This window comes from Heterodontus francisci, chromosome 33, assembly GCF_036365525.1.
Source record: "Heterodontus francisci isolate sHetFra1 chromosome 33, sHetFra1.hap1, whole genome shotgun sequence".
Classification (NCBI taxonomy): Eukaryota; Metazoa; Chordata; class Chondrichthyes; order Heterodontiformes; family Heterodontidae; genus Heterodontus; species Heterodontus francisci.
In genome coordinates, this window is record NC_090403.1 from 36501785 (window position 1) to 36527131 (window position 25347).

Genomic DNA, 25347 nt, shown 5'->3' on the forward strand with positions numbered 1-25347 from the left:
GTTACTTGTCACTTATCAGCCCTGGTGATGGTGATGGCATGTTGACAACCAGCCTGGAATTTTAAGCTCTGGTGGCCATATGAAAGTGAAAGGCAGGAAAAGTTTCGTTTAAGTATTTTGGAGGTTTTTGTTTTACCTTTTATTTGCTGGTGAAGTCAGTGGAAAGGAAACTCGGGCAGGGTGTATTATGGACAGCCAATCTGCACCTGCCCGTTCACTGCCTGCACTGAAAGCTAAGGTTAGCCCCAATATAATGTTCCTTTGATTTATGAAATCTTTGTTTTTTGAGCATTCTGTCTGAGTATCTGCCCAAAGCATCTGGTTCCCTGATGGAGATTTTTGGATGGGGGTATGCATTTGAACTATCTGCAGAATGAAATTTCTCTTAACCCGTAGTGTTTATTTTGAATTGATCCTACACCAATCGCTCAATCTCCAGAGGGAAATAGTCTTTTTCTATCCACTGATCAAAATCTATCATAACCCCTTTTAAACCTCCTCTTGGCATAACTGCCAGTGAAAGCATACCCCCCAACCAGGGGTCAGTGCCTTCAGAAGGGAATGGTATGGATATGAATACTAATGATTAAAGAAAGAAAGCATTTATACAGTGCTTTTTATGATCTTAGGACATCCTAAAGTACTTTACAGCCAATGGGGGTATTTTTGAAGTGTACTCACTGTTATAATGTAGGAAATGGCAGTCAATTTGCACACCACAAGCTGTGCCAACAGCAATGTGATAAAGTCCAGATAATCTGTTTTCAGTGATGCTGATTGAGGGACAAATGTTGGCCAGGACACTGGGGATGATAACTCCCCTGCTCTTCTTTGGAATAGTGCCTTGGGATCTTTTATGTTCAGATGAGAAGGCAGACAGGATCTCTGTTTAATCTCTTTTATGAAAGACAGCACCTCAAACAATGCAGTACTTGTTCAGTACTGAATGAGTGTCACCCTTGATTTTTTGTGTTTTAAGTCTCTGGAGTGAGATTTGAATCTATGACCTGCTGATTTATAGATCGGCGAGCTATCACTGAGCCAGCCGTAGTTAACAGATTGGTACATCAATGGGGTTTTTGGAAACTTAGGAAAGAAATTTCTAACAAGAACTGGCGAATGCCAGTTTTTCTCTGTAATTAGTGACCTACCAACATAACTGCATTCTCAGAAATCACTCATTTCAAAGCTAACCATTTGTGCAATTTTTGTCACTTGACGTTACTCCCAGAGAGACATGAGCAGTGTCCAAGAAAACATTCAGCAAGGGATTTCAACCCCTTGGTTGCAGAATTGTTAAGAACACACTGCTCTGAAAAAATCAATCCCACTGCTGCTGGGTTGACCATCTGTGAATTTTCAGTCAGTGGCAGATTCTGTATCTGCTGCAACACAAACTGTGATGACGTTTCCACTGAAATACTTCCATCCTTAAGGATGCGTTTCATGAAGTATTTTTATTTTTGTAAGCTGATATGATGGATCAGGCAGCTGCCAAATTTAGCATGTCAAGAAGCTACATCATCAATGTTATGACTGAAGTTGGAGGAATGCACTGTCTTTCTCCAATTCCACTACTCCACTGGTCACAACATATATTTAAATGTTTTACCCAGTTACCGATGCGGCCAATTATATGCTTTATCTATATTAGTTTCAGAATAAAAATATGCCAATCAGGTTTCTTTGACCAACAACAAAATTGTTGATTTATTATAAAAAAAGACTTATTCAATAAAGATGCAAAGCTTATTAACACACAGTTTGAAATATGAAAGTATAAATATCTACCCTGGAGAACTGGAGAAAGACAGTGCATTCCTCCAACCTTGGTGACTACTCTATAAACAACTGCAATAGCCAGCAAGGCTCCTTATGTTTATTTAGCACTTCATTGTCTCTTCCAGTAAGTGTTTTTTTTAAAGAAATCTGAAGTATCCTTCCAGTAACCTTTTTAAAAAGAAAACAAATCAAGGCATCTCCTCAGTCTTTCAAATGAACCGATTTTCACAATCTTTTAAACACGAGTCCTCAAAAAATATTAATAATGGAAGAACCTTCATGACATCAGGAAAGAAAATATTTTAGTGTACAATCACACAAAATGGTGGTGATGCATTTGTATCAATTAAATCCAACCCAGTCTCCTCTTTCTATTGACCGTAAGGGTCACCTTATGCCAAATGAATATATAAATATTAAAATATCTGAGACAAGTAAAAGCTATTTGATGCACCAAGACCACAACTATATACAATATGCCATATTGTAGAATTTTAGACATCATATTCAAAATTAAGACATGTGATGGTGAAATAGTTTTCACATGGGGTGAGATTTTTTGGACTTATCCTTTAAAATTAACTATGATTTACTGTAACAATAAATTCTGTGTTCACTTTCATTTTATAGATTATCGATGGAGCAAACCTGGGTAGAACTAATCCTATCAAGACGTTTGGCTACTCAATCAATGGAGGGCTTGACGTCGATAGAAATGAATACCCTGACATTCTAATCGGAACATTATCCGACAGAGTCATTTTACTGAGGTACGACCTTCACAAGAGTAAGATGGGATAGCAGGATTGTTGTATGAATTAAACTCAGTGGGTTTAGAGGGCAGGGGTAATTGGACCAAGGCATGCAGGCATGGTTCAATCCTTATTTTAAAGTCATACATTCCAATTTTACTTTTCTGCAACACGTTGATTTTATATTATTTATAGTTAAATAGCAAAACGGGAAGCAGCATGAGAAGCAGAAAAGTAGAGTTGGTTGGAGCCTAACCGTTTCTCTACAGTATTGTCTGAGGAGCTGGTAGGTGCAAAACTGAGGCACTGTAGCACCACCTGTGGCAGAATGGTGTAATTACAACATGACAAGTTTACATAGGCAGTTTCCATTATAAATGTGGCCACACAAAATTTATCACAGGAAAAAAAGACAGGAAAATTTGACAAAAATGTGAAAGTAGGAAGTAAGTATTGCTGGAAGTTCCCACAGATACAATCTTTTTAAAATAAAATCAAGCTCATGTTCCTTTTTAGATTTTAAAAAGTGCAATGCTTATGCTCATTGTAGACTCAAAATGTTGGAAACTGTGCCAAAGTCAAAAAAAATCAGTGCTCAGGACAATCAGTCCAACAAGTGGCACATTGAATAAATGTGGTGAAATTGCTGAAGCTGATGGCATGTGTCTATTTCCAGGTCTCGGCCAGTTATTAATATTATTAAAAATTTCACCGTGCGCCCAAAAACCATCGATCCCAGCAGCTGCAGCATAAAGTCCTGGTCAGTATTTGAATTCTTGGTTACTTTTTCCAAAATTTTTTGTTATTCTTGTTAACTGATAATGTGTTCATTCATAACCATCAATAACATTTTAGGAAGGAGCCATATTGCTGTAGCATTTTATAGCTACAATATAGCTGAGCTCCACACAATAGCCTAGATTTTCCAAATAGCATTACTGTATTATAAATGGGTTATTGCTGACATTAAAGTAACACCAATTGGAGAATCTCATGAGTTTCAGATTTCAACCATGCTGTTGTGTGGAGATACTGAACAGAAGCCAGGGAGGGTCATTCTGTACCATTATCCTGTATATCTTAACAACTCATTACAGTTCTGCTTTGGCAAATGCCTGGGAACAGGCCTCACTAGGAAATACTGTTGGAAAGATAGAGAAAATACCTCACTAAAAAATCTAATCAGCAACTGAATAACCTGCACAGAAGGGATGATAACTTCCTCTCCCTTTGTTAGCACCTGTGACTACAAACGGTGAGCATTTTGGCCAGTCTCAGCCCATTTCCCAATCTACAGTATAAGTTGAATGACAGGTGATTTAATACAAGAAGGTTCATTCACAGTTGCATGGAGCAGGCCAATTTTACACTCCATTGAGAAGCAACAAGGCTTTTATCACAGATTTTTGTCTCTCTGTTGCCACTAAGAGTGCAACAAACTTAATCTGTGGATTATATAAATTATGTAACTGGGAATGGAGTTGGGAATCTGTGAAGACTTGGGAACAACAAGCAATGTGATCCAGAGAAGGAGTAGAAGAAGGCAGTGTATTTAATTGATCACACTATTGTTTGGTGTGTGTTTGGGATGGAAGTGTCAGTCCAATCTTTAGTATTCCATTGTGTAGCTGCAGTACAATTAAATACCTGCAGATGGCATTACTGAAATATAAACAACTCTATTTCCATCGCTGCCATGGTTGCACTACAGCCCCACTCTCCTGTCTAATGTTTTAGTTGTACAAAACATGAGTTTCTGTCCACTTGAGTGAAGTAATTTGTCTATAATGGCACGGAACCATTAAATATGACTTTGCATTGTTCTTTGATATGCTTTTCTCAACTCTTCCTGCTAAGTATTATCTGTCATCTTGTTCCTCGGCTTGGTGCACAATTCTGACTTCAAATTCCTCCTGGTTTGTTCTCCTGCTCAATCCTTCTTTTTCTGCAAAGACTCCAGACTCTACCACGCTCCCACTCTTCAGCACCGGGCTCCTTGGTCTTCTTAAAGCTCTCCCAGCCCAGGCAGCCGCTCCACCACTTACCTCTCTCTACTGTTGTTTCAAACTTCACTGTGCTGACCACTCTGCAAGACCCACTCCCTTCTCCAATTTTTATTTTCTTCCTCCCTGGCCCTAAGCCCTGTCAGATGTGAAGGGAGACCTTGTTGATAAAGATGTGGTGAGAGAGAAAGCGATCCTGTTACAGGACTAGTGAGGGAAGGAAGATCTACTGGGGTGGGTGCAACAGACAGAAGGAGACTCTTTATCCAAGGAATGTAGTTGCAAGAATTTCAGGTCCTAACATTGGTGGCTCACCAATCCATGGAAGGTCAATGGGAATATTGTGCTCTCCAAGTGAATATGATGATTTTGGGAAGTGATGAAAGATCACTATCTCTCCCTCATCCTGGTATTAATGAACAATCCTGTTTTGCAGCTTAAGAGTATCCACCCCTGATCAGACCATGTGTTGCCCAAGAGACTGTAGTCCTCTGAGTAATTTTTCAGAAAATTAAGTACTATACTGCAATAACTCAAATCCTAAAATCCATTATATTCCTGATACAATTTATTTTGCATGCTAATGTTTAATGATAACTTAAATGTAAGAACATGCAACACCATTGCGAAAGAGCCAACAATGTTCCATAGCTAGTCTATTGGGAAGTCATTAGCACTTACCATCCATAGACACCTTCCGGAGTTCTTTTTCTTTTATGCAGAAGTCCAAGGAAAACACCGTGCTGTATCTCTGTCTTGGGATAAGAAAGATGTTGGAAGCCAAAAAATGTAGCTAAAGTACATGATATTCTGGGAAGAGAGAAGTTGGGCAATGTTCTTAATGCCAAATGTTTAAGATTCATGCAATCCAAAGACTGACCTGTTTTGGAGTCAGCAATTATTGTAACTTCTTGCAACAATCTGAGCTGTTAGATTAGGAATGGATTGAGTGCCTTCTGGACAAAAGTTGTTCCTGTTGACCAGATACCTTCAAAAAGCAGGTTACATTGCTACAATTACATAAAGATATGAATTACAGAAAGTCGATCCATTTCACAGTACGAGTGAACCGCTTTTGTAAAAATCTTGTCTCTATTCTTTTTCATTCAGTATCACAGTGAAGGTTTGCTTCTCATACATTGTGAGCACTGGAAATAGAAAGTACAATCGCGACATCAGTAAGTATCATCACTATGTGAGCTGCCGCCTTTCCACAATATATAGATCTAAACTTGTAAAATAACAGCATCATTGAGGGAATCAGGTGTGGTCATTAGATCAATATCATTTTCATTGTTTTGAGCAGCAGAAAGTTGAAACTAATCAAAATATTTGAACTGTTCAAAATCATTGACAATCAAGATATTGACCCAATCTTTCTCGCTACCATTCATCAGAACCAGCCAAGTATTCTGCTGATTGTTTCTAAATTTCAAGATAATTCCCTTAATTAATTTTCAGTTTTCTTTGATCAGGGGTGAAAATGCTTTCAAGAAAGGACTAGTTACCAGTTAGGCCTTATACAAATGTAATTTGCCAAAAAGAATGCTTGCAATCCAAGTCACATAGTCTGGAGGGGAACAAGCAGTACTTTGAGTAACTGTTTCCATAAGGTGCACTGCGACCTATTCTCGCAGATGTTCACCATGTGGTGATTGGAACAGTCATTTACTATCATCGTGAGCATCTCCATCTGTTACTCGGGTTCCAGTTTGTTGACAATGTATTGTCGGATTGCTAATTTAGTGCTTTGGCGATGTGTTTGTCCCTAGCCTTTCTCTGTGACCGTGCCTTGCCTTAGCCTTCTCCCTTTCATTTTTTCTTCCTCATTGTCACCTGCTGTTATTTTTTGACTCAACCTTAGGTTCTTTGAAACGACCTCCTGCACGTGAGGAGTTCTACAGAGATGTCAATTGTTGTTGTAGCCATTACATTGATCTGCTTTTCTTCACACAGCTCTTAAGTACACATTGGAGGTTGAAAAAGAGAGGCGTTCTTCTCCACGAGTTAAATTTGTTAAAACAAACAGTGTCACTTATAATGGGATTTTCCCAATGCCGGGAACAAAATGCCAGAATGTCCAGCTGGGTTTGATGGTAAGGTGAACCTGCCTTGAAGTCATTTTCTGTTTAATAATTCCTCCGTGTAGTCTTTTAACTGAATATTTAGTGTCTTGCTCTGATATCTTCAGAAATGACATTTGTTATAGTACAGACTTTGTTAACCTTTCCAAAGAAAACCAACTCCTAACTGAAATTCATCCAAACTGAAAGCCAGAGAGGGGTTTTGATTCAAAAAATAGTGTGTAGCTTTGATTTATATTTCTCTTATAAGACAACTATTTCCACTGTTATCACTGTCCTAAGTGTGCTTCTCAACAAAAAATATTGCACGTGAAAATGCTGTTCCCTCTTTTCCCTGGGACTGCACTTGATGCTCTTTACTAAAATATGCAGCCATCAAATAGAATATAATTGCATAAAGTGCTGTAAACTACTAGAAACTACATAGACACAACTCTCAGCTCTGTGCATGGAAATGCCTACTTCTAAACATCTGGAGTAATTGATGAAGGTTCACAGCCTTCCTTCTCCTGCACTTTTTCCTCTAAAATAATGCCAAGTCCCAGATGACAAAAACAGCTTGCATTTATATAGCGCCTTTAAAAAAAGGACAGTAAGAATTTGCATTTATGTAGCATCCTTCATGACCTCAGGATGTCCCAAAGCATTTACAGCCAATTAAGTACTTTTAAAGTGTAGTTCCTATGGTAATGTAGGAAATTTAATGTAGTGAATTGTTTCAAGGCACTTCACTGGAGCGTAATCAGACAAAAACTGACACCAAGCCAAAGAAGGAACATTTGGACAGGTGACCAAATGGTCAAAGAGGTAGGTTTTTAGCAGTGCCTTTAATGAAGAGAAAGGTGGAGATATGAAGAGGTTTTGAGGAGGAAAATCCAGAGCTTAGGACCTAGGCCAGTCATGGGGTGGAAGAAGTGCAGGATGTACAAGAGATCCCTTCCTAACCCAACCAAATTCTAACTCCCAATAGCCCAGATTCCCCCCACCCCAGATATCAAAATCTCTTTCCTCGGTAATCCAATACCCTGTGACTACCCCTTCTGCTCCCAATTTCTGGTACCTCCTTCACTTACTCTTTCCCTTTCTTCCAGACCTGTCTGCTCTTTCCATATCCTGCCATTCACCTCTTATTATTCCCTGACCTTGGGATCTCCCTTCCAGCAACTCAGATTCATGACCCCCTTCCCTTTGTTTCCACACTGGGATCCCTTTCCCAATTCTCCTAGGACCATTACAGTTCCCCCAGCCAGACTCTGGATCCTCCCTGTGCCAGATCCTTGGTGAGTTAGTAAGCAATATTTACAAGACTAGATAACAAAGAAATGGCATTGACATGGTGTATCTCAACAATCATTCGAGTCCCTTGTCTTCTGTGCTGGTCTGTATTTTCTTGTTCAGTTCATCTACATTTACCATACTTCATCTTTAACTTTTCCTGTGTCTATCCATCATAGTCTAATTATTTGCCCTTTTTATTCTTCCCTTTATTCAACTTTCTTGTCCTCTTTGTTACCACATCCTCATCCCATTTGATCATATTGTATTCTACTGTTAATCATCTAGAATTTTTGATGGTATATGCTTTTATCTTCTAGCAATTAGCATATTTTCTCATTATTACTTAAAAATCTTAACATCTGCAAGCACTTCCTGTCAACAAAATTCTGGCTAATTTTTCTCCTCCCTTTGCTGAGGCCAACTCCAATGCCTTTAGCTTCAGCTCATCTAAGGTTGGACAACTCAGTACAGACCTACAAGTTGTAGTCCTTAACTGAGCATCAGGAGTTTAATGTAGTATTAGCCTCTAAGCAATGATGAGTTCCTGATATTAATCCGCACTGAAATGATCTATTGTGTGTTTGCCAGGACAATGTGGAGGATAAGCTTCAACCCATTTCTATCACTCTGAGTTACATAATTCCCAAGAAAAGTGAACCAGGTCAAAGAATGGTCGATATGAATGATTATCCCATTTTGAATGTAGTGGATTCACACACTAGCACAAAAGAGGTAAGACAGGGACATATGGTCACCGATTCAGTGATTTCTGTAAAACAATAAGCAGAAAGGGGAAGGAATTTGCAGGATGATGCATTGGAAGCGAGAGAGAACAAAAGAGGAAGTCGGTGTCTGGAACGGAGTCAAGAATCACTTATCAAATGACATGCATCTTGATTGGGAATGCAAGGGAGGTGTGAAAAGATATTCTTCAAATATAAGAGAGAATCTGATGAAGGTTGTGATCGCTTGAATTTATATTATGTAGCCAATGTTAATAGTACCACATTGATTAAGAGGATATTGTAAAATAGTCTCCAAATTTATCCAGAAACTAGCTAATCCATACAGATCAGAAGTCTCCCGTTTGACCACAGCTCTGTCCTAGATTATGTAACCTTACTGCAATGGAGATGGCCTTTGTACTCCTGAGTTATAAAGGGCAACATTTTTCAGCATTCTTTCTTCTATCAAGCAATCTGCGCTAAAAGTGCACATGCGTGGATTTTGGTTTAGGACAGGATTAGGTTTAGCTACAATGGCCCATATGGTTGAATAGCTTACAGATCCTATCTAGACTCGGATGTGATTCATGACACTTCAGTGAGCTGCTGGTAAGTGAAGAGAAATATACCCAGGGAGATGCCTCTGCTCCAGGGTATGAAAGGGGAGGGGTAAGGGGGCACGCTGGTGAAGTATTGGCAATTTAAATGATGTACTGATCTTGGGTAGTCCTAAGTCATCAAAGAACTTAGAGTCATAGAGAGAAAAACAGCACTGAAACAGGCCCTTCAGCCTACCGAGTCTGTGCCGATCATCAACCACCCATTTATACTAATCCTACATTAATCCCATATTCCCTACCACATCCCCACAATTCTCCTACCACCTACCTACACGAAGGGCAATTTACAATGGCCAATTTACCTATCAACCTGCAAGTCTTTGGCTGTCGGAGGAAACCGGAGCACCCGGCGGAAACCCACGCAGTCACAGGGAGAACTTGCAAACTCCGCACAGGCAGTACCGGAATTGAACCCGGGTCGCTGGAGCTGTGAGGCTGCGGTGCTAACCACTGCACCACTGTGCCGCCCAAAACCTCTTCCAAAGATATCCATAATTCTCTATATTGGCTTGAATTCCTAAATCGTGTTTTCCACAGAATCAGTTTTGCACTTTGTGATTAATTTTCTGTTTTAATATATACCAAAAAAACTTTTTGCAGATACATATTCAGAAGGAATGTGGCAGTGACCGGATCTGCAAGAGCAATCTCCAAATGGCATACGAGTTTGGCAGATTAGGGAACAATGACATATTTCATCCCATCAGAAGGTAAGGGGAAAAGAAGGAAATTGGTGTTGTGTTTTAGTTTCTTTTTAAAAGCTTCCTCACTGACGCATGAAAGGGCCCCGCCAAATCTTTGTTTTGTACATTTCTTAATCTCAAATATTCATTCTTATCTTTAAATCCCTCCCTGACCTCACTCCTTCTCCAGTTTTACAACCCTTCAAGATCTCTGTGCTACTACAATTCTGGCCTCATGTCCATCCCCACATTTAATTGCCCCATCGTTGGCAGCTCTGGCTTCAGCCACCTAGGCTCCAAGCTTTGGAATTCCTTCTCAAACGACCTCTGTCTCTCTATTTGTCTCTCCATTTTAAGATGGTCCCTTCAACCTACCTCTTTGACTAAGCTTTTGGTTACCTGTCCTATTATCTCCTTGAGTGGCTTGGTATCAAATTTTGTTTGATAACATTTCTGTGACATGTGTTTGAGCACGTTCCACATTAAAGGAGTTAAATAAATGCTAATTATTGTTTTAACAGAGTCGATGGAAAAATGTTAGAAAACACAGTGGCGCAGTGGTTAGCACCGCAGCCTCACAGCTCCAGTGACCCGGGTTCAATTCTGGGTACTGCCTGTGTGGAGTTTGCAAGTTCTCCCTGTGTCTGCGTGGGTTTTCTCCCACAAGCCAAAAGACTTGCAGGTTGGTAGGTAAATTGGCCATTATAAATTGCCACTAGTATAGGTAGGTGGTAGGGAAATATAGGGACAGGTGGGGATGTGGTAGGAATATGGGATTAGTGTAAAATGGGTGGTTGATGGTTGGCACAGACTCGGTGGGCCGAAGGGCCTGTTTCAGTGCTGTACCTCTAAACTAAACTAAAACTAAACCTTATATGGATATATAGCAGCTGGCCATGTTTTCTGGGCTCTGCTGTGATGCAGTGCATCTCAACACCATTGAGAATATTCAGTCCCTCAGGTCTGCGTTGCCATTCGATTGGATCATGGCTGATCTCCACCTCAACTCCATTTTCCCAGCTTTGCTTCATACCCCTGCTACCCACATTCACCCGTCCTTCACCTTACCCCACTTGTCCACTGCCACTACAGGTTATGTGATGGTCCAGACAGCCAGTTGATCTTGAGTGGATAGGTAGGAGTAGAAAGGAGAAATAATTGTTAAATTATAGGAGAAAGGATTGCTGCATAGGCTCAAGTGCTTACATACGGCATTAATTGGTAGCTTTGAAATCCTGGAAAAGAACGAGTTACAATAAGATTTTGGTCACTGAGCCTTGCTTTCAATACTGCAAGGATGCAGGAAGGAGAAAGACGATGATGTAGAATGATGTATTTGGACCTTAGGGCGAACAGAGAGCAAAGTTCCAAGAGCCACTGTCTTTGGTGAGGTATCAGCAAAGTGGGATTTATAAAAAGGGGTCCCCAACGGAAAGACAGTGGAGTTGGAACATTGGAATCAGAGAGGGATTGTCTCGAGAACAATCTTTAATACAAGTGAGGCAGCAGAAAATCTACCCAGATACAAGTACAACCCCTCCCCAGATCTGGGAAAGGCAAAGTCAGAAATCCCAGCCTCCACAACAAATTTCAAATGCAGAAAAAGCTGCAAAAACTGAGCAGGCCAGGCAGCATCTGTGGGAAAACAAAAGTCATTGTTTTAAGTTCAAGACCCTTCCACAGTCTTTTTTCTGTTTTTCTTGTGTTGAAACTTTAGTTTCCTGTCAATGAATTGTTTTCCCCCACCTCTGTGGCAGTGGAGTTCTTTCCTTTCAGGACAGGGAGTGGGGATGCCAGAAGGACCAGTCCTACCCAGCACATCTTGGCAGTAAATTATAGCATGGTACTGTCTTCAGCTCAAACTGCTTTACCATCTCACATGAGGTATGCGTAATATGAAATAGCAGTTATGAAAATCTGAAACAGTAAAATGAGCAAAAATAGAAATTGCAATACTGAACAAAATGTTAATGTTATTGGGAGAACTTGAGAAGGATGCAATTCTTTCCATGTTGTTGTTACTTTAAGCTCTACCAATGTCTGAGTTGGAACCAATTCTTTCTCTTGTTGCTTCAATACCAGAATAAATGGCAAGCAAACCTTGGAGTACAATCCGCAATTCAACCCACACGCCAATAAGCTTGTATTGCAAGTGATCGTTACAAATTACCCAACAACTGCCAGTAATGGCGAGGATGCACACCAGGCCAGGCTGAACATCACCCTACCAGATACGATGACCTACGTTGGTATTCGTGCAGTAAGTAGACATGCACTTGATGTTTATGATTATTGGAGGTTGATAAATGCATTGCTAATATGCTTCCGACCAGTACAGACTAGAGATGTTCCACGTTTGATTCTCTGATCTACACTGAGTTAGTTGATCTCAGCCATGCTACACTGGGGCTCTGTAAATAACTTCAGTGTGACATAGATTAGAGCAAAGAAAAAATCAGCAGGGTCCTCACTTCTGATCACTATCCAGTGACTACAACTGAAAAGTGTGCATATTGTAGACAATGTGCAACAATAGGATTGGGCTCAACCCTGGCACTGATGCTCTCCACTGTTGAATACACACTGGCAAGGTTCATAAAGAAAGACCATATGGACAGATTGCTGGAGAGCTGCCAATTTATATGGAAGAATATTCCTGCATATGATGCCTTCATTCTGGGAGTGGGGGGAAGAAAGCTTACTATTGTGTCTGTCTTTTAGGAATTGGTAAGGTGCAATACTATGGACCGTTACACCGTGATCTGTGAATTGGGAAACCCTTTCAAAAAGAATCAGAAGGTACGTGAGTCATCATCTCCCTTTAATCATGGTCCAGCAACTCTAAAAGAGTAGTTGAACCCAGTGATTAGACACCATTATCAAGTGTATTAACTCTATTTTACTCCCCTATATTGAATGTATTATATCCGCTGTACTCCTCTATATCTGAGCCTATTAACAATCACTCCCATTAAATGAGTCCCATAGAATGAGTTACAAAGGTAAAGAAATAGTAACAAAAACAAGAAATGCTGGAATCACTCAGCAGGTCTGGCAGCATCTGTGGAAAGAGAAGCAGAGTTAACGTTTCGGGTCAGTGACCCTTCTTCGGAACTGAAATAGTACACTGTTGTATGCTTTCTATCTCCAGTAATTAATTTGAATCTGTTTGAAAGGTGGATCTGGTAATGAGTCCAATTTTGACCCTCTGTCATGCTAGGCCCCCACCTGCCAAGAACAAAGCACATTAATTTTGTCATGAACATTGATTTTAAACTGTTAGTGGAGTGAGGGGAGGACTTGTTGAACAGATCAGCCATGGCTGGAAAAGATATTTGCATATTAATAGACGGTGTTTGGAAGGACAAAGCAGCTATTCCCTGACATTCAACCCACAATGGACTTATGATCACCAGACGTTGAAGGTGGGGGAGCTCGTATTCCAGGTTGACTGCGAAGATGGCCGAATACACAAACAGACATTGTCAAACCAGCTAGTTACATGACTAACCTGCTGGGCAACCTGAGTTTTTTGAATTTGTACAAACAGTTTGGGCAGAAAGCAGTTTGCTCCTGGACTGAAGATCTCTCTACAGTCTGCTCCCATCTCTTTCTCACAAGCCTCTGAATCCACTGAAGGCTCATGAACCCCAAGAGAGAAAAGTCTCCTCCAGCGAACAAGGTTTAAGAAGAATACCGGGCCCCAACGAAAAGCAAGATCTACCTACAATCAAGGACTCTACAGTGAGCCCGATGAACCATAACAACAACTCTCCAGCTAGTGCCTCAAACATTTCCACTTTATTTTTCTTCTGCTCTTTTCTGTCTCTGTTTGTATGTGTATATCACGTATGCATGCTAGCATGGGGCACGGTGTGTATCCATAGGAGTCAACCGAATTAGAGTTTAAGTTTAATAAATTTCAACTTTTCTTCTTTAAACCTAAGAACGCCTGATGGTACTGGTTTCTTTGCCTTATAAATTGGAAAGCAGTGAACAAGGATTCACCCAGGGGGAGCGAAAAACACAGTGTCTTTAAAATTAAACCCTATTACAGTAAGACCAGGTGAAGGCGGAAATAGAACCATAGTCCTCTTTCTCACCTGGTCGTAACACCCTCTGACATCTTGCATCCTCAGAGGAAACTACTTGCTGAACAAAATGATCGAGTAAAAACTTTGCTATCTAGCATGCGCCAGACCTGAGATGTGCTGGGCAATCAAAAGCTCTGGTTAATCAAGAGTCATACTACCAAGGCAATATAATGCAATAGTTATAATTTTAAGAGAAATGATTACATGCAAAGAACAAGAAAATGTGCAATACAGAAATCTTGAGACAGTAAAGATGCATAGAATTCTTGAACAGTAAATTTAATGTATAAATTATGCTAAAGCACTAGATGTAGAAGGTGACAGAAACACAGCAACACAAGATGGACTGCCGGCAGCGCCAATAAGATGACTATCAGCAGCATTGCTAACTACAGTAATGTCCAGAACAATTAGCTGCGCTCAGGAAAACTCGGCATTGGGAGATAAGCCTCGTGAGATTTCGGAAATTCCAGATGATGGAGATTTTCAGTTGTTGAAGTGCCAGATAACAAAGCTTTTACTGTACTTTTTTTTTTCTAATTTTACTTTCATTTCTTTCATCCTTGTCACTTTTCATTCCTTCTTTTCTGCATCTTTTTCCATTTGCTTATACAGGCCTGGGGCTTTAATATGGTCCAGACAAAAGTAATTACTCTTGTAGTGCTTTTAACTCTTAAATTGATGGAAACACACAGACACACCCACGAGTATGACCCATAAAGTGCTCAAATAGAAGACAGGAGATGGTTAAGTGGCTACACTGATATTAACACAAGACAATAGGAGTCTAATGAGAGAGATTGAAGACATGAGACACCAAGAATGTGCAAATAGCTGAGGCGGTGGATGGGTAAGGCAGGTAGAAATGGAAACAGAAATAACTAATTAAGCAAACACACTACAAGACCCAGGAGCCTGGGAAAAGGTCAGGTCGACACCAAAGGTGCAGACCATCCCTCCAGTCTACTCTTCCAACAGAGGGTTCCCACTCCAACCACACAGTGCAGTCTGGGCTGGGTTGTGTAATATGATGTTGGTGATGATAACAGATTCTTTACAGGCGAAGGGTTTGTCTCTGATAGCTGGCATGATCGTTGGTAACGGAAGAGGCCAATTCTTGATCTGCAGACTCTAGAGCAGTTGGGCCACAGGAGCTCCTGGTTTGGAGGGGCTGTGGTATAAGCAGACTCCTTCCGTGGCCTGTGCCTTCCTGGTTATTATGTGCCAGCTTTATATGTTGGCAGCCTCCTGCTCCCACACCCATTAGTTAATGTCAGCCAGAGAGAGCTGTCTTTTCAACTGGTCTATAAACCAGCTGCGAGGTGCACCTCAATCTTGCTTACTGGAGCATAGTTCACTTTAACGCACTACTTTTGGCATTCTGGAATCCTCTATACGTGACACATGCCCAGTGCAATTGGCTTTGTAAGAGAATGTATTCGCTGCTGGGAAAATTGGCTCTGTTGAGGCCTTCATTGCTTGTGATGTAGTCCTACCATTTGATATTCATGATGGATCAAAGACAGTGTTGATGGAAGCGCTCCAGCAGTTACGTTTGTTTTCTGTACAGAACCCATGATTCTGACCCATACAAGAAGGTGGTGATGACAACCGCTCTGTATACTTGAATTTTGGGAGAGATGCGTTGTGAATGGTTTTGCCAGACATGCTTCGAGAGGCGGCCAAAAGAGCTGGTGGCCTTGGACAGTCAATTTTCTATGTCCTTCTTGACAGTGGCATTATTTGAGATAATGCCACCTAGATAGGTAAACTGTTCTACTGCATTGAGGGTGCTGCTATCAATGCTGATCTGTGGTGGATTGTAATTTTCTTGGGGCCATGGTTGGTACAACACTTCTGTTTTCTTTAGGTTAATTGTAAGGCATTTGTTGCCTCAGAGAAACAGTTTACAATGAGCTGCATTGCCTCCATGTGTGCCAGAAGAGCACAGTCATCAGCAAAGAGAAGCTACACAATGAACTCTTCTGTGGTTTTGGAATGTGCCAGTAGTCATCACAGGTTGAAGATACTGCCATCTGTTCGGAGTCATATTGAAGAAAATAGAGAAAAGAGTCAGTACCAGAACATACCCTCGCTTAACACCATTGGCGATAGGAAGCTGTCTGAGTGCGCTCCATTCTGCTTGACCTGACCTTTCTGGCCTTTGTGCACTTGGTAAAGAATGATGAGGAACATTGGAGGGCACCCCAGTGCTTTCTGGACTGACTTGTTTAATATATACATGCAGTGATCACTCCTTACCACTAGATGGTAAAAGTTTACTTTGTAAGTACAGTCCCTTTAATCTCTATGTGGCAGCATGACTTACAATATTAAGCAGATCGTGATATTAAAACTTTCATGGTACCAAAATAGTTTTCCCTAAATTACTATTAAAATTGCAAAAGTGAATCTGGTATTTTAGCCTGCTGTGCCCACAGTCAAATTGGTTAACATCTGCGCTAAAGTAACGCAGAAATGTATTTATGCCAATGTGTTAAAAGCTGGTCTAAATATAAAGGAAATTAAACCATTTGGAAGAACCAACCGGACAGGTGCTCAAGGATATTTCCCCCTTGCCTGTGATAAAACAACAGAACACCATTTTATTCTCCCTTGCCCCATCCAAAACCCACCACCCCACTCACCCAGCCAATGGTCAAAACCATCTACCCACTGGATTGCTTTTACTGAATTGCTTTTTCCAAGTTAGGAAAAGTCTTCGTTAATGAAGTTTTCACCAAAACAATTACTAACTAAATTGCATTTCAACTCTATTCATTTGTTTGTATTTTAAAATTCTTTCATGGATTGAAAACTGAAAGCCATACACTGTATGGTGTAGTTAGAATGCTAATGCCTGCTGTTTATTGGTGAATCAAAGTTGGAGGGTGAAAAACAGAGGTTGATTCAATAAGTTCACAAGCCTCCAGTTTTAATGTGATCTCAAAATTGTGTTTGGAGCAGAAAGGTCAAACGGAGCAAAGGACTAGGTAACAAAGAGAAATATCAGAAAAAGCTAACAGATAGCACATTTTTCTTTTGTAGGCTTTAGTCAATATAATCCTTGAAGTAACTGGAATAACTCTTAACATGAGAGAGATTGATGTGGCACTCCAACTTGGAACGTAAGCACAAAATCTTTTCCTCCCTTTTGTAAAACTGTCCATTCCAAATTTGATTCTGAAAAGCGAAACATAAATTTCTTCAGAATTTGTTCTTTTCTGCTTCATAACCTTTTTTTGGGTAAAGTTAGAATTGGGGATCCAAACCACCATACAGATACCAGGGGCTTGATTTTCAATCCGGGGTCGGAAACCCAGCGCCCAGATCATTTCCAGGTCCCAACCTGCTGCTGCATGTGCGGGGCTGACTCGACGCTATCTTCAAATGCAGGTCACCTAACTGGGCTGGAGGCACGCTGCCAGGAGGCAGAACTGACTACTGAGTTCAATCGTCAAAGGCAGATGGCAGCCATGACTGGGCCTGCCGCTGCCTTGCAAAATAGAGAAGGCTGGAGATCAGAGGGCCAGCAGCCTCACGGCGCAGAGAAGTGGCTAAACAGTCAATGAAAAGGTACTACACCCGCTCTGAGACAATAGCCCATTTGCCAAAATATTTTATTCAACTTTAAAGTGAGTTGATGACTCCCTGCCTTGCACCCGACAGATGTCTACCACCGCGTACCAGACTGTTCAGGTTCGCCAATCTGCGATTTCAAAATCGCCTTCTGGCCCTTCACAGGCCGTTAACAAATTTGTTAAAGAGCTTAACAAGCAGTTAATTGGGAGATGAGCAGGTTCCCAGCTCTCCCACCCCACCCCCCACCCTCACTTTGAAAACAGCAGTGCGTCCCAGAGGCGTTGGACACTGACACTCCATCTGGAGAATGATGTTCAAAGCATGTCCACGCCTATCTCACCCCCATGGGCAATTGAAAATCCCAGCCCAGGAGTCTGGAAAAATTGCTGACATTTTGAATTGAAGATGCAGTCATTGTGATCTATTCATTTGAACTATAATATGATATATATGTTACATAGATAATATATAATATGTGATTAGAAGGTACAAATACATAGAACTTCCAAACCTAGTCCATGGAGAGGGTATAAGATTTACTAAAATGGTATGAGAGATGAAAAACTTTAGTTATGAAGAGATGAAAAGATATGGGTCACTTTTTTAACTGGATCAAAGAAGGTTAAAAGGAGACCTGATGAAATTTCTAAAAATTATGGGGGGCGGGGTATTAGATTATTTACATTGGTTGGTTAGCCGATAATTATTGGAGTGAACATTTAACATGATCACTAAAAGAAGAGAGAAATTAGGAGAATCTTCTTATGCAGGAGGTTGTTGGGATATGGAACCAGAGTTATGGTGGTGGAAAAATAATCCATGATTGTGGAACATATGGGTAGGGGACGCATCTATTAAAAAGGCAAAAAATAAAATCCTAAACCTGTCTTCTCCCTTTATGGTTCATTTTGCCATACATCTAGGGCTGAATTTTGTTGAGTTCCAACACGGGCTGCATGGCAAGGGTGGGAGTGTGGGTGGTGGAAGATCACAGCGGCAGTGGCAGTGGCTGCCACAGAGAGTAACGGCAGGATTGCTGGGCCTGATCATCCCGGTGGCAGCGAGTCTTCGTGGTGGCCCCCACCCCCGCCCCCGCCGCTCGGCGACGGGACCCAACTTTAAATATTTAAATAAAGGACATGAATAAATTAACATACCATTCGCTGCGATCTTAACAGCTGTCCGTGATCGACGGATGGAATTCACGCACCTTCACTTTCCGTCCAGGGAAAGCTGGAGCTACCGAGGTGGGGAAGGGGGTAACTTAAGATTTTTAGTGTAGTTATGGGGGTGCGGTGGGAAGGGGTCAACTCTGCATTTCTAGTGTGTGTGATGGTGGGGTGGGGGGAAGGGGTGACCTCTGCACTCTGTGCACATGGTGGTGGGAGAGGTCAAACTTTCAATTTAAGTGTTTTGGGGGCGGTGGGGGGGGAATGGGTCACACATTTATGTACAGTGTAGTGGCGGTGTGGGTGGTTCCGGGGTTGAACATTTTTCTCTCTTTGTCGGTCTGGTAGCCCTTTAAAAATGGCACCACCACCTGCCCAGAGTCAGCTGACGCCGTTGCCAGCATCGCCGAGTCCGCCCCTGCCACGTGATTGGGGGGAGGGGGAATGCGTGAACCGCCCTGCGTATGGAAATGAGCCGCTGTGCGCTAGATCATGGCGGCATGCAGCCCGCACATGCAGGCTGCCATTTTATCGCCCACCACCGCTCCCAGCGGCGGGAAAATAAAATCCAGCCCCTAGTGGGTAGATTGGTGTCTGTAGCACTGAAGTTTCCTGACTACTCTGATACTGCAAGAGAATGATTCAGCTGATTTCCCCTATGGTTAAATTATAAGAGAAGCTATTAGTCACCATATGGATAATCACTAGCAGAAATTCATGTCTCACTGGTTTGGGGGCAAGAGATGGTTATTACATCAATGCTACCTGATGTGGCCATCAAATTAAGAATGGCACTTTTGTAAAATGTTATTCAAACATTTATTACTTTACGAACAGGGAAAGTGTACAAAGTGACTTGAACTTAGCTATGGCATCAGTATCCGTGGAAATTCAACTACAAGTTAACCTTATTGGGTAAGTATATAATTGGTATATTGAATATATAAAAGTCTAAGGTTACTTGCATGTTGTAGATGTGACTTAAGTAATACCTTTTAACAAGATGCTGCTTTCACTTAAAATTTTCAGCAAAATCATCCATTTTCAGTACTGGGATTTTGTAAATAATTTAATTAGAGGTTACTGTTGTGCTATACTATGGGCTGAACTTTACCAGCCACTCGATAACGTGGGTCATAGCTGATAATAAATCCATTCACCAAAATCAGGAAGCTGGTGACAGTCTCTGATCCACAACTGTTTTATTCTCAATTCGCAGTTCAGTCCAAATATTAGTTTCCATCTTCCCATCGAGACTAACTCTCTGTCCAGAGGTAATCCCCTGACTGGGGAAAAATCCAGCCCTTAAATGCAAACTGCAATGAGCATCACCTGCTCTCTATTAACACTAAATTAAGTCCTGGTTAATTAAAGGAACCAACATTTTGAATATAGTCAACGGCAGGGGGGGGCCGGTAAAATGCTGCAGGGAGATGCCCGCCTCAACCCACGATGTCGAGAAGGGCCCGCCACATGTCACCGGCGGCTGGAGCCCTCAGTGAGGGCCCCCGCTGCCTGGTGGCGGGCCCTTCATCTTAATATTCAAATAAACCTAAATTATATGCAAATACACTTACCTGCTGGCGGTGGCCATCCCACACTGATTTTAGGGCCGCCTTCGGAACTCTGTATGGAGTTCTGAGACGAGAACCTGGTGGGGAGGAATAAAATTTTCAGGATGGGAGGGGTTGGGGAGTGGGGAAAACAATTTGTATTAGCTGTAGGGATGGTGGGAAGGTCAAAGGAACAAATTTCAGGGGGGAAAGTTTGGGATTCTATTAAAGATTTATTATGGGGGAAGAGGACAAATAATGTATAAATTACCCATCGGGGGGTGAGAGATGTGATTTATATTTGAAGTAACTTTTTATTTCTTGGAGATCAGGACCTTTAATTTTTAAAATGCAACTGAAGGACTTGAAGCCCTTTAAAAATGGTGCCGGCGCCTGCGTGGTGGTGCCGGTCGCCGTTGCCGCGGAAGAGGCAGCCGCCCGCTCTATGTCATCGGGGCGGCCGCTTCCCCTCTATTTAAATCAGCTTCTGCGTGTATTATCGTGGGGGCTGTCTGGTGGCACTTCATGTTGGAAGGCTGCCGGGTTCAAGGCGCGCCACTGCGGAGCACGAATAAAATCCAGCCCTATATGTGGATGAGATAGCCTAGCTGTTGAGAATTCTGTTTCCAAAATTTTGGTTATACAAGACTGCGGGCACTTCAGTTCCATAAAAGCGGATTCTTGTAACATTGTGCTAGAACTCTGTGCATCCACTAGCTAAAGTTGTAATGATATTTATTAATTATTACGTAACAGAACACCTTTTTATTGAGAAATATTTTCATTCCTTATTTTGTATTTCTATCACAGCCCTCCCCTTATGGCCACAATTCATATTTATGAACATTTTACTGCCTAGCTCATTGTAAAACAGTGATCATGATCCAGAACAAGCCTTCAGCTGTGCTTACACATACATTATTACCCATTCTTATATTATAGTCCTAATTTTAACCTTGCACAATGAGAGTGGGGTGGGAGGTTGGTTCAAGTACTTAGTGCTCTTTTCCTGATGCACTTCACCCTCTGTCATTTAACCATGCACTTTCTGAAGGCAACCAAGATACACTCTACAGGCAGGTGGGGGCTTCATAAATATATAAAAATTGGGGTCAATTAGCACAACTTCTTCTGGGAGTTAAAATCTGGGCTAATGAATTGTTTCCAACTCGGTCACTAATAATGAAACCTGCCAAAAGCATTCCTCCAAACTTTCTTTTACAGCCTAGAGATAGCATATTTTGTTAATTTAAATTGTATGTGTATATATGTGTAGGCTTCAATCATCCAGTTATTCCGTCAAATAAGAAATGGATGATGCATAAAGCCACACTTTTCACTAACACGCTGCTGTTTAGGGTCAATATTCTACTTTTCGTTTTACACTACAGAAATTTAGAGATGTACAAGGCAGTTGGTAATTATGAAGGTGTGTCCTAGGCTTATTCATACGATTGATCTCCTTCTCGTACCTGTTTACAAAAGATACATATTTTCTGTCGTTCAACAGTGTAATCCCCTCTAGTGGAGGCAAAATGTATTGCATGTAAGATCTCAGTTTGTAAATTGTGGCTGGGGCTCAGATTTCAGATTTATAGAGGACTGATTGCCGTTATTAACTACTACAACAAACCTTTAATGGCTGTTTATCCTTTGCTCCTCCATTTACCAAGGCAGTTTATCGGCGGTTGTTCACAGTTTAGTCACTTGTGCTTTGATTCACAAACCACTGCTATTGGTTGTGGCCAGTGTGACTTTCGTGCACCAATTTGACATTATGATAACCCAATAAAACTCCTATTTTTTTCTTCATTCTCATCAGGGAAAAGAAAACACAGCAAACGTACTTCAGTGGTACTGTCATGGGTGAAAGTGGAATGAAGACGTTTGAAGATGTAGGAAGCCCTGTGGACTTCACCTTCGAGGTGAGAACAGAAAGGATATCATAGAAATTGCTCCAAGATGTATGAAACTAAAACACAGAACAATTCACTACATGACACTGCAAGTCACTTGTGGGGAAGATTTCCACTGGTTGCTGTTTGTCATAAAATGATTAAAGCAGAGTTAAACCATGGGTTAAGAATGTTGCTACAAGTAATAAACAACATAAATATTTCCCCATCATGCTAGGACAGGCTTAAAATGCAGAGGGTGCGTGTTCCTACCTTTTAAGGTTTAATGGAGCACTATTTTTGTTTGGAAAGTGTTTTCCAAACCTTTTCTCATCTGTTCACAAATGCACAACATTATAAACTAAATCACACTGAAAACAACTCTTTTTCTTGAAAAACTGTCTGTGGGTGTGCAGAATCAAAGAGAAGATAGAATAACTAGAGAAGCAGTGTTTAAGAATTAGCAAATAAAATAATTAATCCTTTTTAATGGATTTAATAGAGTGCCTGTTTGTTTGTACCTGATAACTCACAAGTTAGATATAGGCATTAAATGCGCACTCAAGCATGCTAATATTTTTCTGTATTAAACTCCTTTTACAGGTGACAAATCCTAGAGAACCTTTGGGTGATTTAGGAACACTTTACCTCAGTTTTCTGTGGCCATACGAAATCAGTAATGGGAAGTGGTTGCTGTATCTCACTGAAATTGAAATGAATGGGACAGAAAACCAGTACTGCATACCAGCAGGAAACATTGTGAATGAACTGGATTTAGAGGTAATTGGATATTTTCTCCGTATTCTTCATTGTAATTAAAAATCTCAATGAGCATATTCATATTTCTGCATCAGTCAGGCTATTTGGAATGTGTAGGAATCTGTAAATCCTTAGAATTTGATCTAAATCTTATAAGCTGGCAAATCACCTACAGAAAATTTAAGTACAGTATGTAATAATTTTCAGTGACTCCAAAGTTAATATCTCTTGCAAAATAGGGTTGTTCCTCCTTCAACCTCAGTTAACACCTTTTTGTATTTACAGCAAGCCTACAGCCTCTTAATGAAAGTATCTAACTGCAAGCACATGATATGTATATAATACATACTGTCATAAATAGAAACAGCAAGTGCTGGAAATACTCAGCAGGTCAGGCAGAGAGAAGCAGAGTTTACATTTCAGGTCTGTGACCTTTCATCAGAACATCAATACATACTGTCAATCTGGTTTAGTTCAAAATGTTGCTGGAAAGTAGGATGCACAGCAAGAATATGAAAAACTGGAAGCAGGTCCCCACTTGTGACAGTGCAGAAATGGTCAGAGAGGAAAAACATAGGGATTGAAAATTGGCCATTCAGCCATTCAAGCCTGTTTGTTCCACAGGCTGAGCTGTATCTATCCCCTATTGTAAACCCTTCCCCCACTTATTTCATTTCATGTGGAAAGCTCTGTATAGTTTTCTTCCTGACCCCACCCCCAAAGGTAATCAAGAACAATTCTAGAATATTTCTCCATCCCACTACTCCAGAATTTGAAACTTGACCAGCTATCCTCCGCCAAAGACAGCTTCTCTTACTGAGACCACAGGTGCCAGTTGTGATTCATAGTCACAACCCACCATTGTGAACTTCAATCCCACATTCAGGCAACACCCTCTAGCTTTTCTCGGAGAAGATAACTGATGCCACACTAACTATACCCACTGGAAATTGGCTCCACAAATCTACCAGACTATAAGGAAGGAGAGAATTGTCCAATCCCACTTAAGACCAATACATCTTGTGCTAATGCCACTCTATCCTGCTCAATCTGTCCACGTGAAGCAGCTGCCTTACACACACAGCACGAGCAATCGAATGTTAGATAGCCAAATAATATCACATACAGAGTGCAGCATTAGTAAAAAACTGATATGACCTCAAAACTGAAAGAAGTGCAATAATTATGTATTGTCCCACTGTTGCAGGGTATTAGTTTAAAATTCCAGTTTTCACAAATGATTAAGATCCTGATTTTAGCTGGGCTAAGAACCAATAGCATCATGAGAGGCAAGATGTTCCCCAATGGGAGGGAAGCAACGTTGACATACAAATCATCTGGATATTCTTACAAGACACTGTCAACAGGCCTTTGACTTGTCCTCTTTGGACAGAAATGGAAAAAAATACTAGTAAGATGGTATGACATTTGTGGATATGTTTGTAACTTAAAATCAGCCAATTTTCCAAACAAGTTGTGGTTTCCACTGAGAAACTTGAAGTCTTGTATCATTTAATTACCCGATATGTGCAGTGCAACAAAGGGAGTAAATAAGTTTGTTCGCAACTCGGTGATGTATTGCACTCAAAAATGGCAACAAGCTTTACATAGGGAGGATAGGAAGCTGCATGGGCCAGTGTCAGAGGTGTCCACTGATTGGTGAGCCAACACTGAAGGAATACAGCTTGGTGACTGGGATTGGCCTATAATCAATTTATACACATGATTTGCTTGATGGTCAGACATTGGAAGGCCAGGATATGTTTCTGGAAAGCAGTCTTTATGTTGTTAGATTGATATGAACCTTGAAATTTCTTCTTCAGATGAATAACCAAACAAGACATCCAGAAAGAAAGAAACGTGAACTGATATCACCAACTGCCAAGAACATAAAAATACCCGCGACATTGAAAAAAGGAAAAGGCGACTTGCAGTTAGTAAGTGTATTAACCTGGAAACTTTGAAGGCATCATCAGGTTATGGATACTAAAGCAGTGAGGGTGAATTTTCTTCTGATTTTCAGAAAAAAAGTGGCCACTCCCAAACTCTTCTGTATCGTCCACTGTTAGATTGTTACACAGTTTTCAGTGGCTAAAACCGAGACATGCACTCAGAGCTCGCCTCAAATGAACATACTAACATCCAAGCAAAGGCAGATGGAAAAGACTTTCTGGTTCATCCAGCTGGTGAATCATAATAAGTACAGTTTCCACCTCAACCAAAAACTCCTGGGAGAGGCAAAAACCCAGATAATAACCCCAGGATAAGTTGTAAAAATCAACGAAATTCCTCCCACACCCCAGGTGACCGAAACCAGTCCAAGCGATCACTCTGGTCCTGAATTCCTTGCAGTACCTGCCTTTTATAA

General features: G+C 41.0%; 1 protein-coding gene across 2 annotated transcripts in view; it reads left to right on the forward strand.

The window, feature by feature from the left end:
* The window catches only part of itga3b (integrin, alpha 3b), a 171520-nt gene that overhangs the window by 125950 nt on the left and 20223 nt on the right, over positions 1-25347 (forward strand). For both annotated transcript variants that reach the window (XM_068013302.1, XM_068013304.1), the window contains exons 9-21: positions 2413-2552; positions 3211-3294; positions 5648-5715; positions 6494-6633; positions 8488-8631; positions 9845-9954; positions 12010-12187; positions 12649-12726; positions 17070-17149; positions 19610-19687; positions 22148-22250; positions 22824-23000; positions 24803-24916. In XM_068013302.1, the coding sequence (XP_067869403.1) occupies positions 2413-2552; positions 3211-3294; positions 5648-5715; positions 6494-6633; positions 8488-8631; positions 9845-9954; positions 12010-12187; positions 12649-12726; positions 17070-17149; positions 19610-19687; positions 22148-22250; positions 22824-23000; positions 24803-24916 (1494 nt within the window). The remainder of the gene's footprint in view (positions 1-2412; positions 2553-3210; positions 3295-5647; positions 5716-6493; positions 6634-8487; positions 8632-9844; positions 9955-12009; positions 12188-12648; positions 12727-17069; positions 17150-19609; positions 19688-22147; positions 22251-22823; positions 23001-24802; positions 24917-25347) is intronic.